This window comes from Pholis gunnellus (assembly GCF_910591455.1).
Source record: "Pholis gunnellus genome assembly, chromosome: 7".
NCBI lineage: Eukaryota > Metazoa > Chordata > Actinopteri > Perciformes > Pholidae > Pholis > Pholis gunnellus.
The window spans coordinates 1,551,795-1,565,707 of NC_136533.1; the positions used below are offsets into that span (position 1 = coordinate 1,551,795).

The following is a 13,913-nucleotide window of genomic DNA, read 5'->3' on the forward strand; positions in this document are numbered from 1 at the left end:
CAGTGAGTTCTGCTGATTCACGGATTCAACCGTCTGAAATTTGACAGAAAATGTTGTTAAACTCTTTTGAAGCGAGCAACCAAGACAAACTTTTATGACGTACCGCAAACAAGTATTTTCAGACAAAGAGTTCAAACACAAACATGTACAGACAGAAGTGATCGTTGTGGCCTCTGCTCTGGATTTTCTGCCAAACTTTGAATAGCCTGCCCCTGAAAACCAATAACCATGAGGGTGTGAAATTGTCCTGTCATCATTCTCTCTTCCTTCCCTCCCCTCTCATTTCCCCTTTCTCTCTTCTACTCCAACCCCCCCCCCCCCCCCCCCCCCCCCCCTCTTCTCTCTAAAGCTGATATGTCGTCCAAACAATGCCAAGCAATAAGCAAGCAAATAGCTGTAATCACTCAGTCGATGATGCACAATCGCTCGTTCAGCGCAGCGGCGACCTGGCAGTCTTATCGATCTCCAGGGGAGGGGAGGGTGACGATTAAAGGACGGTTAACAGATGGTGAGTGACGGCGCTCATAAACCTCGCACTAAAAGACTAATGTCCTACAAGCATCAGCCGGCGTGGCACCCATAAACAACCTCGCCCGCCGACTGTCAGCGCTGCTTGTGGGATGGAGGGCGATGATGGGTGGCGAAGGGCCAGCTGCTGCCTTCCCCCGAACACGACTTCACATGTGGGGGGGGTCCGGGGAGCCGTGCACCGAGCTCTGATGGAGGTCGTGGAGAGACAGACTGCTCTCAGCTTTCAATTACAAAATCCCAAATGGTGACTGCTCGGTCTGAGTGAGGAGACGGAGGGAAACGGGAAACTGAGAGTTGATTCGTTTTTTTTTTTTTATGACTAGAAGGAAGGTGCACAAGAAAAATGTTTTCTAAGGGTGTCGCTCGTTTGGATACGGAAATGTGTTGTATGTGAATTTGCATAATCATGACTTCACCCCGAGTTTATGAATCAAAAATCTCTGATTTAACAGTCAAACTATAGGTAATCAAATATGAGTCAAGGTTCTGTTACTGTGCGATGCCTATTTCTCGCCTCAAATGTTCAGCCCTTCAGGAAGACAACATGATATAGATAGAACTTTATTAATCCTGAAGGAAATTCTTGTGCCAGAGTTTAATTACGATTACGACAGAAAAATAGCAACAAAACAATAGAATAAAAATATAAACATATATGAACAATAGGATAACTATTGAAATAATACTGACCCCATTGCATAAGAGAACACGGCAGCAATAAGTGTAAGGTAAATCAAAATTCAAATATAATTGAAAAAGTATAATGCAACAACAAAGATTTGGTACAAGAGTAAAAATATAACGTGTATAAGAAGTGATACTAACACCAGAGCCGGATGGAAGCTAAAATAGAAAAGTAATCTTGAGCATGATATTGAGAGAGATATTGTCGAATGATATTGAATTTGTTTCTCAGAGTGTACCCATTGAAATGTCAACAGTTGGACCATTAACTTCATCTGGCATAGTTGGATCTTCAATGGGGATATTAGAAAGCTGAATCATTGCTGCTTGTATAAAATTCTTCATGGCATCCCGGTCGATTATAAGGTCTCATGAGCTCTACTTGGCGGAGAAGCTTTATTATTTTGAGCATTTTCAGAATGAGGGCAGCTGGAATGCACAATCATCATTTGGTCTCTGGTATTTCTTATATTTTCTCTGAGCTTTGGTTGAAATAAGTTCCTGCTTAAGGTTAGGGGACCTTCTTCATCATGGTTTACATGATAACCCCGTGGTTAAGATTAGGAAACGATGTGTTATCTGTCGTTTTTTGCTCTTTAACATCCTCAAACTTCTACAGATAGGTCATAATCACTACGGCCGATAGGTGTTTTTTGCCACTCGTACGTAAACAGATTTTTGGTGATTTGCTCTTCTTAACTTCCCAACACAACCTGAGGATTACATAAAAGCTGCAGAGTTCATGGCGTTTTCTAAAAAGTAATCTCATGACTCAGGGTTTATTTTCACACGGCTGATAGACAGGTACTGTTTAAAGAGAAGGAAAACATCATGAATGTGACAGGAATTTAATTGCAGTCTGACAGATGGAGGCCAATCAGGCTCTCAGGCCGCTCGTTAAGGGGGCCGGCTGAGCCCGCTAGGTCCAAGTGTGTGTGTGTGTGTGTGTGTGTTTGTATTACTCACGTTGTGGGGACATCTGTTTACACAATCACACTGTGGGGACTTGCCTTTCTTTTGTGGACAAAACGCAAATCCTCTTAATATAAATCATTTCATTTTAGGGTGAAGACTTGGTTTGAGGTTAGCGTGATGTTAAGTCTCCAGGAAATGAATGTGATGCAATGTGTCCTCTTAAGTGATGGAAACATGAGCGTGGGTGTGTGTTACCTGTCCACCTTCATCGCCGTGTCCCTCGGGTCAGGTGGTGAGACGGCTGGCCTCTGTGTCCAAACCTGATCTCACGGTTTGTTTTTTGTTTTTCAGACGGCGGGATGAACGGCGAGCTGAGAGCCGGTCACACCACGACAGCCAAAAGAGGAAGCAGCACCCCCGACAGGTGAGTCTTCACCGCTACACTGCGTGTGTTCGATGTTACAGTCGGACACTTCGCTTGTTGTCCTCACTGATATCTGTTACTCTTCTGTTACGTCATGTAAACAAACCGTGTTGGCTACTTATCAGCTGTGCGCTCGAGATCAGACGTAACCACTTACAGTATCTTCCTTTGTTTGTTCATTTTAAATAGAAAATCGTACTTTATATATTGTGATATTCACTGGAAAATGTCACAACAGCAAGGTTGCTTGCAAGGTATCGTATCGATAACTCCTCATTTCAACTTCACCAACCAGCCATTCCTCGGATCTGAAATACTAATAATGTTAATAATATGAATGTATTAGTAATAATGTTAATGTTTTAGTAATAATCTTAAGGTTTGGACTAAACAAACATTGTGAAGCTATTTCTCACTAACAAACAAAATGATTATTATTATTATTGAGAAATATATGATCACAGGGGTAATTTGGTCTACTTTAAATACTTTAAGTATACTCAACTGCTTACATACTTTCACTGAAAGAACATTTTCAATGCAGGACGTGTATTTTAAAAGTACATTTATTGCAGTAAATGATGTGAATACTTCCTTTCATGAAAATCTTAAGGGTCATAAATGTAAATGAGATGAGAGACGCACCATGAAAACACGCTGGGACTCCAGCCAGGTGTGTAAATACATCACACGTCTGCGTTTAGTAGCATATTTTCTAACAGTAGTACTCTTCACAGTAGCAGCAGTATTGTGAGTAGTTTTCTGTTGTTTGTGTTTGTGTGAAGCCTGACAGTGAGTGACAGACCAGCTGTCCCCTCCTTTAACCTCATTCTCTGTTCACATGGAAACTAAAGCCAAACTGTCCTCCCAAATCCCAACGCCGCTGGACGGATTAAAGCCGGGACAAACACGACTCTGCGCCGGCCAGAGCCGGGAATTACGGGCAGGCGGCCGGGCAGCCGGCCCCGGAGAGACCGTCAGGATCTGTTCTCTCTAAATGCACCGACTCTGCTCAGATTTTCACATAAGTTCCAATTCTTAGATCACCTTTATTGTGAGAAAAAGAGTTGTAGGGTTCACAGGTCACCGACTAAATCTGGATGATAGAATTAACACTCACTGAATTTATCCGTTCAGTGGAATTTCAATAATTTGAGGTTTCAGTTTTTCTTCATGTACTGGGTTTAGAATAATTGTTGAGAGAGCTAAAATCTAAAGAGTCAAATCTAATTAAAGAAACAGATGTTTTTTACTTGAGTGTTTCCATTTCCTGCTACTTTATAGTTCTACTCCCCTTTCTTCTCAGAGGGAAATGTTGTAGGTTTTATTTTAACACTAACATGTATCTGACATTAGTTTAAATAGTATTATTAATACTGTTACTAGCATACACATCCAGCAGTTACAGACCAACATGCCTATTCATGAGGAGTCTTTGTGTTACCTGATGAATGTAAGTCCACTATTCTCTCTCTTTTAGCTCTATTTTTGGTCTCCTCCTCCAAATCCTGAGGGAAATATCTGTCTCTTCAGCTGCTAAATGCTGGACTTTGTTCACCAGCTAGTCTCAAACTGAGCCTTGCTGCTGTTTGCTGCTGAGCAGCTGAAAGAGAACTTTGAAACTTGGGACGGCGTGAACAAGGTTCCTCTCATGTTTTCTCTTCTCCTTGTTACTTGCGAGTAGTTTTGTCATTGATGAATGTTGGATCCTCACTGAGCTTTTCTCAGAGCAGGTTTATCGTCGTTAGTTTTGATTAGGACACAGAGAGGGAGGCCGATTCCATCTGGAACACAAGCTGCTGAGTTCACAAGAGGAAACACTGCAGGAAGGAGGTGTGTGTGTGTGTGTGTGTGTGTGTGTGTGTGTGTGTGTGTGTGTGTGTGTGTGTGTGTGTGTGTGTGTGTGTGTGTGTGTGTGTGTGTGTGTGTGTGTGTGTGTGTGTGTGGGTGTGTAATAAGTTACTTCAAATTTTTTCGTGCATTTTCCTTCCAAAGTCCATTAACACGTGTCAATTTCTGCTTGTTACATGAATACGATCCTTTCAAAATGAACTTTCGCCTTTACAGGAAGCAACATAGTTAAGTTTAGACCACAAAACTACTCGGTTAGGTTCATTTGACTGTTTATAAGATGTGGACTTAGTTTTTGTGACGTGTGGACTGATGTTTTGAAGCCTCGAGTTCGGCATTTTGGCCATCACCATCTTGTTTTTTTTGCAACCGATAAACAGATGTGACCATTTTCGGACTGAGGATACGTCTCTGGTAGAAATGGACAGCAGAGAGAACAGTTTTGACACATGAAGCATCGGCTTCACTTTCAGAACCGGAGGTTGCCGCCTTGGATGCATAGACGTACGTGGTCGCGGTTATTATGAATCCCCGCTTTTTATGTGCAAATTGAAAATGTGCATAAAATCAGAAACATAATGACCCTTATTTATTTTCCTTTTATAGTCATGGTGGTGGAAGACTAAAGCAGAAGTGACTGTAAAATGTAAACCGCATCAGTGTCACTAAAATTGATGCAGTAGAAAGTCAAACTATAACAATATGAAAATATATGAATAACGCAACGTTTTGTTGAGACTGCGCGGCGCTTCAGTGTCTCTCTGTGTGTTTGCTTAGTTCCAGTTGCTGTGAAGGGAAGTTGTTTGTCATCATGTTGGATGATCGCTGTCACAGAGTCCAGCAGCTGTTAGTTTAACATGACATCATGTCTTCAGTCTCCTGCTGAGAGCAAGCACACACACACACACACACACACAGAGGCATTGTTCCCCGGGCTTCACTAAATCACTCCAGTATGATCGATCGGCTGCATCCTCACTGTGTTTGGTATTTTTTTACACACACACACACACATTTGTTCTACTGTACTCGTGAGGACCGTTAGTCAGTGCGTGGACTTGCACTCATAGTACCCGGGTTACATTTATCTTTCTCCAGTGACTTGATTTCTTAAACGTCATGTAAAACAAGACACTTGGTTTCTGTGATCTGGATTGGTGATCAGAGAAACGGGTGAAGACTTTTAGTAACACTTAATAATAACTATTATTAATAAATGGCAAATTCATAATTAATTTAACTTTAGTTAATAATTATTTTACTGTTAACAAACAATGAAATGATAATCATGTTTACTAATTATCAGTAATTCTATAGTCTATGTTATGCGGGGCTACCTTGTGATTGACAGCAGCTACAATGTTAGCGAAGCCCAGCGCTAATCGATCCAAGCTCCATTTGGAATTTTTACGATTAAATTACTGACTGCTAAATCAGTTTATTTTGGGTTCATACAGCTGTAGTAAACCAGCCGACGTGTGGCCTGCTAGATACAGCGCATATGGCCAAAACACCTAAAAGAATCAATATCAGTCTAAATGTACGATATATTTAGAATATTTCCACCTCTTTACCTTGATGTCAGACGGACCTTTCTGTCTGCAGAGACACAGAGCTGCCGGTCTCATAATATTATAATATTCTGACTATAAATGTTTCTAACAGTGGCTCAAATACTCCTTCGTAGTTGTCAGACTAGAATTCCGCCTTCTGGGTTTTCTTTAGTTTTCTTATATTGGGACATGTCCCCACCGTCCCTACTGAATTCTACGCCCTTGGTCCCGGAGACGCACGGCATGCTGGGAATCCGTGTGAATCAGCGTTTTATTAACTGATGGGGAAGCTTCCCAGGGCCCCCAGCAGGTCTTCTTTTTTGGTTTGTACAGCGTTCACATTGATCCGTGGTCTTTGTTAGAGGTGGACTGTGTTTTCACCGCCTCCTGATTAACTTCACATCGACTGAGAGGAGGGAGAAAAATCAAAGGAGAGAGAGAGAGAGAGAGAGAGAGAGAGAGAGAGAGAGAGAGAGAGAGAGAGAGAGAGAGAGAGAGAGAGAGATAATTATGTCTTCTTGTCCCTCGGTCGTCCTGCTGAGACGAGCGTTTAGTGGAAAGAGATGAATCAGCGTTTCCTTTTGAGGAGAAAAATAACAGCTCGATAAAGAGTCCGCACAAGAAAAACAACAAGAAAACATTTAACCCCCCCCCCCCCCACACACACACACTAACCAGCCTCCTTATTTAAATTTAAATGTCTCCTTTGATGGAGCTGCGATGGCGGCGGCGGTTTCACCTCATCTGCTGTGAAATGACCGAACCAGAAACGTGTTTACACGCAGAGACAAAAGCATATAATTAAGATAATAATTCAGATAGTCGTTGAGACGCACCATTAACGTTTTCTTTCATGGCTTTTTTTTTTTAGCTGCAGGATTATTTCCTCCCATATTTCTCTTCCTGCTTTTGCAGAATATGTAAAATACATTTTTATTTAAGTCTAATTGTCATAAACATTTGATGCTGGCTCAGCAGCATTGTCACCGTTGGCATGTTAGCATCTTGATGTTAGCGTTCGCTCAAAGCATTACACTAAAGTCACTTTTTCTGATGTGCAACAATCGCTGTCATTCGGGGAGCAATCGTTGCCCTCTTTGGAAGATAAAAACAACCTTGGATCTGAACTACATGCTAACAAAACGTTCCGTCACTTTCTCTCAGACAGCCTTTGTTGTCGTCCAATACGGTTGTCACAGTTGCACAAACACCACATTTAGATGTTGGTTTAATGACATTGAACAACAGACTTTGGCTGACGTGATGTTTGTTTGCTTTTACAGGCACTTCCATATTATTAAGCATCAGGTAAGATATGTCGCAAATCCACTTATTTTTGTTTAGTTTAGTCAGTGAGGTTTACTGCTAAACTTGCAACTTCATCATCATCATCGTCATCTTAACGCGCAGGTTTTCGTTGCTGAGTAACCACAGGCACGACAGTAGCTCAACCCACCCAATCACTTTGTATAAAAGGATGAAAGCGCCACGGCTGGAGTTTACCACCATGTGAACAGCCCCTTAATGCTGCATTCTCTCTAGTGTCCACCAGGGGGCGACTCCTCTGGTTGTATAGAAGTCTATGAGAAAATGTCTCTACTTCTCTCTTGATTTATTACCTCAGTAAACATTGTAAACATGAGTTTATGGTCTCAATCTCTAGTTTCAAGTCTTCTTCAATACAGCATGATGTTCATTTAGTAAATGATGGTCCATTTAGAGTCAAACAGACCATAAAGCAGGGGATGCTTTAGGGGCGGGGCTACACAGTGATTGACAGGTCACTCCTCCACATTCCCAATATGGTTGCAAAATAACAACAACAATAACAACAATAACAAACCAGAGACGTATACGGCGTCTCTACGTCACTCCTCCTCAGTCCAGATATGGTCACTTCCTGTTCACTGGTTGCAAATAAACAAGATGGCGACGGCCGAAACGCCGACCTGGAGGCTTCAAAACATCCACAAACCAACAAGAGACGTGATAGCGACTACCTCCACATTTGATATACAGTCTCTCGTTGCATTAATGCGACATAAGTTCCTCTGCAGACCTCCCAGCAGCCTGAGGTCACCCCCTCACCTCCTCACCTCCTCACCTCCTCACCGCCTCACCTCCTGAACCCGCTCCCTTCGGTCCGAGCTGAGCGAGCTGCGGTGGCAGGAACACCGCCGGGCTGCACGGCCCATTAACCGCCGTCTCACCACGGCCGCGCTACAGCACGCCGCTGCTGATTTATGACACTGCAGCAGGCCGGTTGAGGGTGAGCGGTAAATCAGAATAAATGGATGGTGGCGGTGGAGTGTGTGTGTGTGTGTGTGTGTGTGTGTGTGTGTGTGTGTGTGTGTGTGTGTGTGTGTGTGTGTGTGTGTGTGTTGACTTCACCTGCTGCCAGACGCTCAACCCAGGAAGAACATGAATATGTATGAACACACACACACACGCGCGTTGCTGTTTGGTGTGTGAATGCTGTCATTAGTGATGAGGGTTAAGTAGCAGCTATATAAATGCAAATTCCTCATCATTTCCTCGTCTGTGTTCGAGTTCACTTCAGCCATGTTTGCTCCTCGTGAACACTTTCCCCCTCTGCTCAGAGCAGACTTCTCAAACCGCTCTCTGCAGATTAAAGAAAAGGATATTTGAACCGATCATTGATTTCTCTCTCTCTCTCTCTCTCTCTCTAAATGAGTTTGTCTGCGGTGTTTATCGACGGTCTTTGCTGCTGTGTAATTATTCCCATCAGAGGAACAACGTTTGAGTTCTCTAATAACACCATTAGGGTTCTCCAGCCGCACGGCGCAGAGCTAATTAAAAGGCTTATTGACACCCGGGGGGGCTCCTTCACTGTGATTACGAGCACAACACTGACGCAACCTCTCCGCTAAAGTGTTCTGGGTTTTACACAGCAGCAGTACTTCAGTACATTTACTGATTTTAAGTACAATTGGGAGTTATTTATACTATCTTACATTTCAGAGTACTTTTTTTATTGTACTTTTGTAGTTTCTTTGCAGCTATCCTATTCCTGCTAACAAGTACTTTTACTTTTGACACTTTAAATACATTATGTTTATATAAATTTGATTAAATAGAAAATGTAGATGTTAAAAAAGAAACCAAAGTCTCTTTTTTCTATTTAAGGAGAGACAACCAAGGTGAATACAAAATAAAAATAAAATAAAGTAAAATAAATGAATAAATGTTATTATTATTATTTGTATTCTTATTATAATTATCCTTTTTACTATTCTTCTTTTTACTGTATTCTTGTTATTATTATTGTGGGTTATACGTTTTCATGGACGCTGCAGAGGAATGAATCATTCAGAGCTTTGACATTATTGTAGTTCTGTTCAGCAGTAAAGCGTTCACTAAATTCAACCTTTTTTTGCATCATGTACGGAGGTTTTATTACACCATCAATCCTCCCTGGTCCCATTAAACAGTGTTCATTATAGCAGGAGGAGTTACTCTCTGGTCTAAAAAATCTATGAACCTCCTGTGAATCAGGCTCTTAACTGCCTGGAATAACTTTAAATTTACCCACAACATCTCCAATCGACTTCCTGTAAAACAAGAGGGACCCTTTAAAGATGCTCGTGAAGCTGCAGCGTAATTAGTCCGCTGAATTGAAATCAATTGATTACCTCCAGTAATGAGGAGAATAAAAAAAGGAGGGTGTGGAGCTGAGCGCAGACTGTTGCTCATAAAATCCAGAACAGCCTGAAGGACGTTTTTACTGGGATCACTGGGAGGAGCTCAGTTCGCCGTTACGGCTCCGTGATCGCAGCGAGGTATAGCGGCCTCTCGGGTGCTGCTTGTGAGACCTAATTACGCAGATAAACCAGCGGCTTTGAGCTATAAAACAGTCATTTAGCGTGGAACCCCCCAGTCCTGCAGATCAATAGTCATGTTTTAAAGGTTTGCTCCTACACAGCTCAATAGAAGTGAGCCGAGGGGCCCCCGAGTCGGGCCCCCCGGATCGATGCCGTCGTTAAGCGCTGATTAACGCCACATCAGGGCTGATGAAGACGAATGACGCGAGCAGCGGGAGGAGCTGATACGACCCATCACGGAGAGGTGGAGGGGTTTTGTTTCTCCATCAGTGGTTACCGTCTGTGTCTGTGTGGCCGTTTGATCTCCTGCTGGAGTCTCTTTATTAGTCCTCCGATAGAGAGGATGTGTGTGTGTGTGTGTGTGTGTTAGATGGTTATTGATTCCTTCTCCTCAGTGGATAAATAGTGCCGCGCTTCAGAGTTCAGTCTCCATCTCTCTTTCATTATCGCTCCAGCTGATCTTCTTCTTCTGGTTCTTCTTTTTCTGCTTCTTCGTCTTTTTCTTCTGCTTCTTCTTCTTCTCCTCCTTCTTCTCCTTCTTCTGCTTCTGCTCCTGCTTTTTCTCCTTCTTCTGCCTCTTCTTCCTCCTCTGCTCTTTTTGGAAGTTGACCCTTAAAGTTCAACGCATCATCATACATCGCTTCTTACCAAATGTCATTTTTTTAGATCATTTTCCTTTAAAAGTCCAGAAACTCCTCGTTACATGAATACAGTCTTCAAAACAAACTTCCGTCTTCACGGGAAAGTTATTAAGGTTTAGAAAAAGATCTTGGTTTAGTTTAAAATAACTACAGCAGTGGTCTTACCGAAGTTATGTAAAGAACAAATCAAGGTTGACTTCTCGTCGTATATCAGATTTCTTTGTAAACAAAACAAAGAAAGAAAAGTCATAGAAAACTAAAACCACTAACTAAGTAAAATGAAGAAAAGAAGCCCAATTTATGGAATGTAACTAAGTACATTTACTCAAGTCCTGAGTACAAAATGGAGTATTTTGCTTTTCTGCTACTCAACACTTCTTCTACTCCTCTAAATTTCTGAGGGAAATATTGAACTTTTATTGCACTACATTTATCTGACAATTACTTTACAGATTCAGATTATTAAAAGACAATATGATCAACTAATAAGTGATGATGTGTTATTATAGATTAAACTACCGGCAGTATATAAAATCATTAAAAATAGTGATGAACACATTAATGCATCATTAAATATAAACATTAATATAATGTATATTATTCTGCAGAGAAAGTACATTTTTTGGTACCCAAAGTATATTTTGAAGCTAATACTTTTGTACTTTTACGAGTAACATTTTGAATGTAGGCCTGTAACCTGTGACAGAGTATTTCTACACTGTGGTACTACTACTCTCACTTAAGTGAAAGATCCGAGTACTGAGCTACAGTGTAGCATTACAGCAGCTGCTACAGTAGCCAGCTAGCATTAGCCTGTGGTTTCACTGACGTGATTACAGCGTTTCTGGGTGAGCCAAGGTTGCCGGTTTCAGTGCAGACGCTGTGTGCTGCCTTGCCCAGAGGCTCTTTGGCACTGTGTTAAGTAGGTCTGAATGCCATCTGCTCAGTTCAGCTCCAGAGACGACAGACAGCTGCTGTGTGGCAGATCATTTAATTTGATTAAATGTTCTATTATAATAAGGATTATTTATTCAAGTAATCACATATTATTCTCAAAGATATTCTAGTTGTAATCTACTTATTTTGAATTATTATATTAGCATATTTAGCTGTAGCAGATGAACGTATTATATTGTATTTTATTCCACTGTAGTCTATTTTATTCTGTTGCGGTCTCAATTTTAGTCAATTATTAAAAAGTTTACAAAATACTAGAATGTAGTGGCAAGTGTTGAATAGTGTATTAGTCAACAACTGTGACAATATAACAAAATACACAATTGTAATAATTTATTGTATACTTTCTTTAAAATAAATAATTACAATTGCTGTCAAATAATGTACATTAATAAACACTTAAAGCTGCGTACAGCCACATTCTAGAGATTTATATTATTTAATGTTTGTAGGAACGTTAAATAAACGTTCAGACTTAAACTAAAGAGTTTGTTGTTATTGGTTTGTTGCTCTACGTAGTAACTTTGTTGCGTTACGTTGTTGCATTGCGCATACGTTGTTGCATTACCTTGTTGTGTTACCTTGCTATGTTGTATTGTTGCGTTACTTTGTTGTGATATGTTGTTGCGTTACGTTGTTGCTTTATGTAGTTACGCTACGTTGTTACGCTACGTTGTTGCGCTACGTTGTTACGCTACGTTGTTACGCTACGTTGTTTTGTTACGCTACGTTGTTACGCTACGTTGTTACGCTACGTTGTTACGCTACGTTGTTGCGCTACATTGTTTTGTTACGCTACGTTGTTACGCTACATTGTTACGTTGTAGTAGTTTTGCTGCCTAAACCTAACCAACTGTTTCACAACATTAACCACGTGACCTTGAGCGTGATCTGCAAGCGTGATCCGAGACTGATATGAAACATATTTATGAAATGTATTTTTGTTTGTGAATCTCCAACAAATCGAGTGGTTTGCAATAAACGTACAACGCCAACATTTTCTCCTGGCGACAGGTTTGACTCTATTGATCTTTACTGGTTTCCAGTGATCGGACGGTCAGCTGTTTGTAACCTTAATGTCTCTCTTTGTCTCCTCAGATCGGCCTATGAGATGGAGTACGACAGATACCCAGATGATCACTACAACAGGTATCAAACATCTGATAACCTTTTAATGAATCGGTTTCCTCAGAGTCTAATAATGACACTGGTGTGTTTTACCTTGGAGGTAGTTGAAAGCGCGGTGCGTACGTGTGTCGGTGTCAAACACCGAGCTGCAGTGTTTGACGCAGTGAGAACCGGTTGTTGTTGTGAGATCAGTCGTCTGACAGAGTCACAGAGGAGACGTATTCATGTGAAAGCTGCCGGAAACAGAACCGATATTTTTGGTCTAAATGATTCAGGCAGCAGCTGTGAACGACCTCATCACAACTTCAACAGTGTTTTCAGCAGCCTCTAAATGTGTTTGTCCTGAGTGACTCAAACCGAGGGGAGGAAATTGGTCGCCCTCTCGGAGAACATGAACTGCCTCGACTCTCCATTTGTGTCTGACTCACAGCGGAAAATTCGATTTCCTGTTTGACGGCAGCGTACGTTGGTTGGACTGTGAGGTTAGAAAACGATCCTCCTTCCCCTCAGAGAGCCTGTTTACACTTCCAGATAGAGATGAAAGCTGCGAGTGGATCCCAGTTCGAACTTGTTGTGTATGAGGATGAGTGCAGCTGCCGGCCTCCCCTCTGCCCTCCACATCATCCTCGCCATCAAAATACAGCCATCGAGTACAAAACTCCATCAAACAAGCAGAGACGGGAGAGAGAGAGAGAGAGAGGACGGACCTGAACTGGGAAAGTTAAAATCACATCTCTGGGATTTATGGAAACAGAAGAAAGCAAGACTGAGATAGAGATTCAAATAAATAGAGGACTAAGAGAGAGACAAAGGGAAAGATGAGAAGAAAAGCTATATGCTAAATAAGCTAAATATGAAAGAATAGTCATTAAATAAATAATAATAAAGACACTCAGATATATATATAAATACATACAATGTCTTTTCATGATGTGAAATAACGATCGGGAGTCACTGACGCTTCAACAGTTTCCGCTCTGTTATGTAACGCTGTGGGGAAGTTTGAATTATTTAATTCTTCCTCTTTTGGGGCCAAAACTATTTCAAATGTCATAAAAGATTTGGTGTTTTATGTTTCATCTCTGTTAAAATAGTTATCAATCAACATCAAAAGAACAGCTGATTCACAACTTTTCAATGGTGTGTATATATATATATACACACATATACAGTATATAGGGATATTTGTGTACATGTATTGTATTTGTGTATTTATGTGTGGATTGAAATATATCCCATATTACTACCGAACCTCAATCGACACCCCATCAAACGGATCACAGATCACACATAAATGGGCACACACACACACACACACACACACACACACACACACACACACACACACACACACACACACACACACACACACACACACACACACACA

The 13,913-nt window shown here is 41.3% G+C and overlaps 1 protein-coding gene across 1 annotated transcript in view; it reads left to right on the forward strand.

Moving 5' to 3' along the window:
• The first annotated feature begins 386 nt into the window (after positions 1-386).
• LOC306698518 (RNA-binding protein Raly) overlaps positions 387-13,913 on the forward strand; it is a 30,423-nt gene continuing 16,896 nt past the window's right edge. The window contains exons 1-3 of the mRNA XM_079162839.1: positions 387-508; positions 2,482-2,554; positions 12,497-12,547. Of these exons, the coding sequence (XP_079018965.1) occupies positions 412-508; positions 2,482-2,554; positions 12,497-12,547 (221 nt within the window). The 5' untranslated portion in view covers positions 387-411. The remainder of the gene's footprint in view (positions 509-2,481; positions 2,555-12,496; positions 12,548-13,913) is intronic.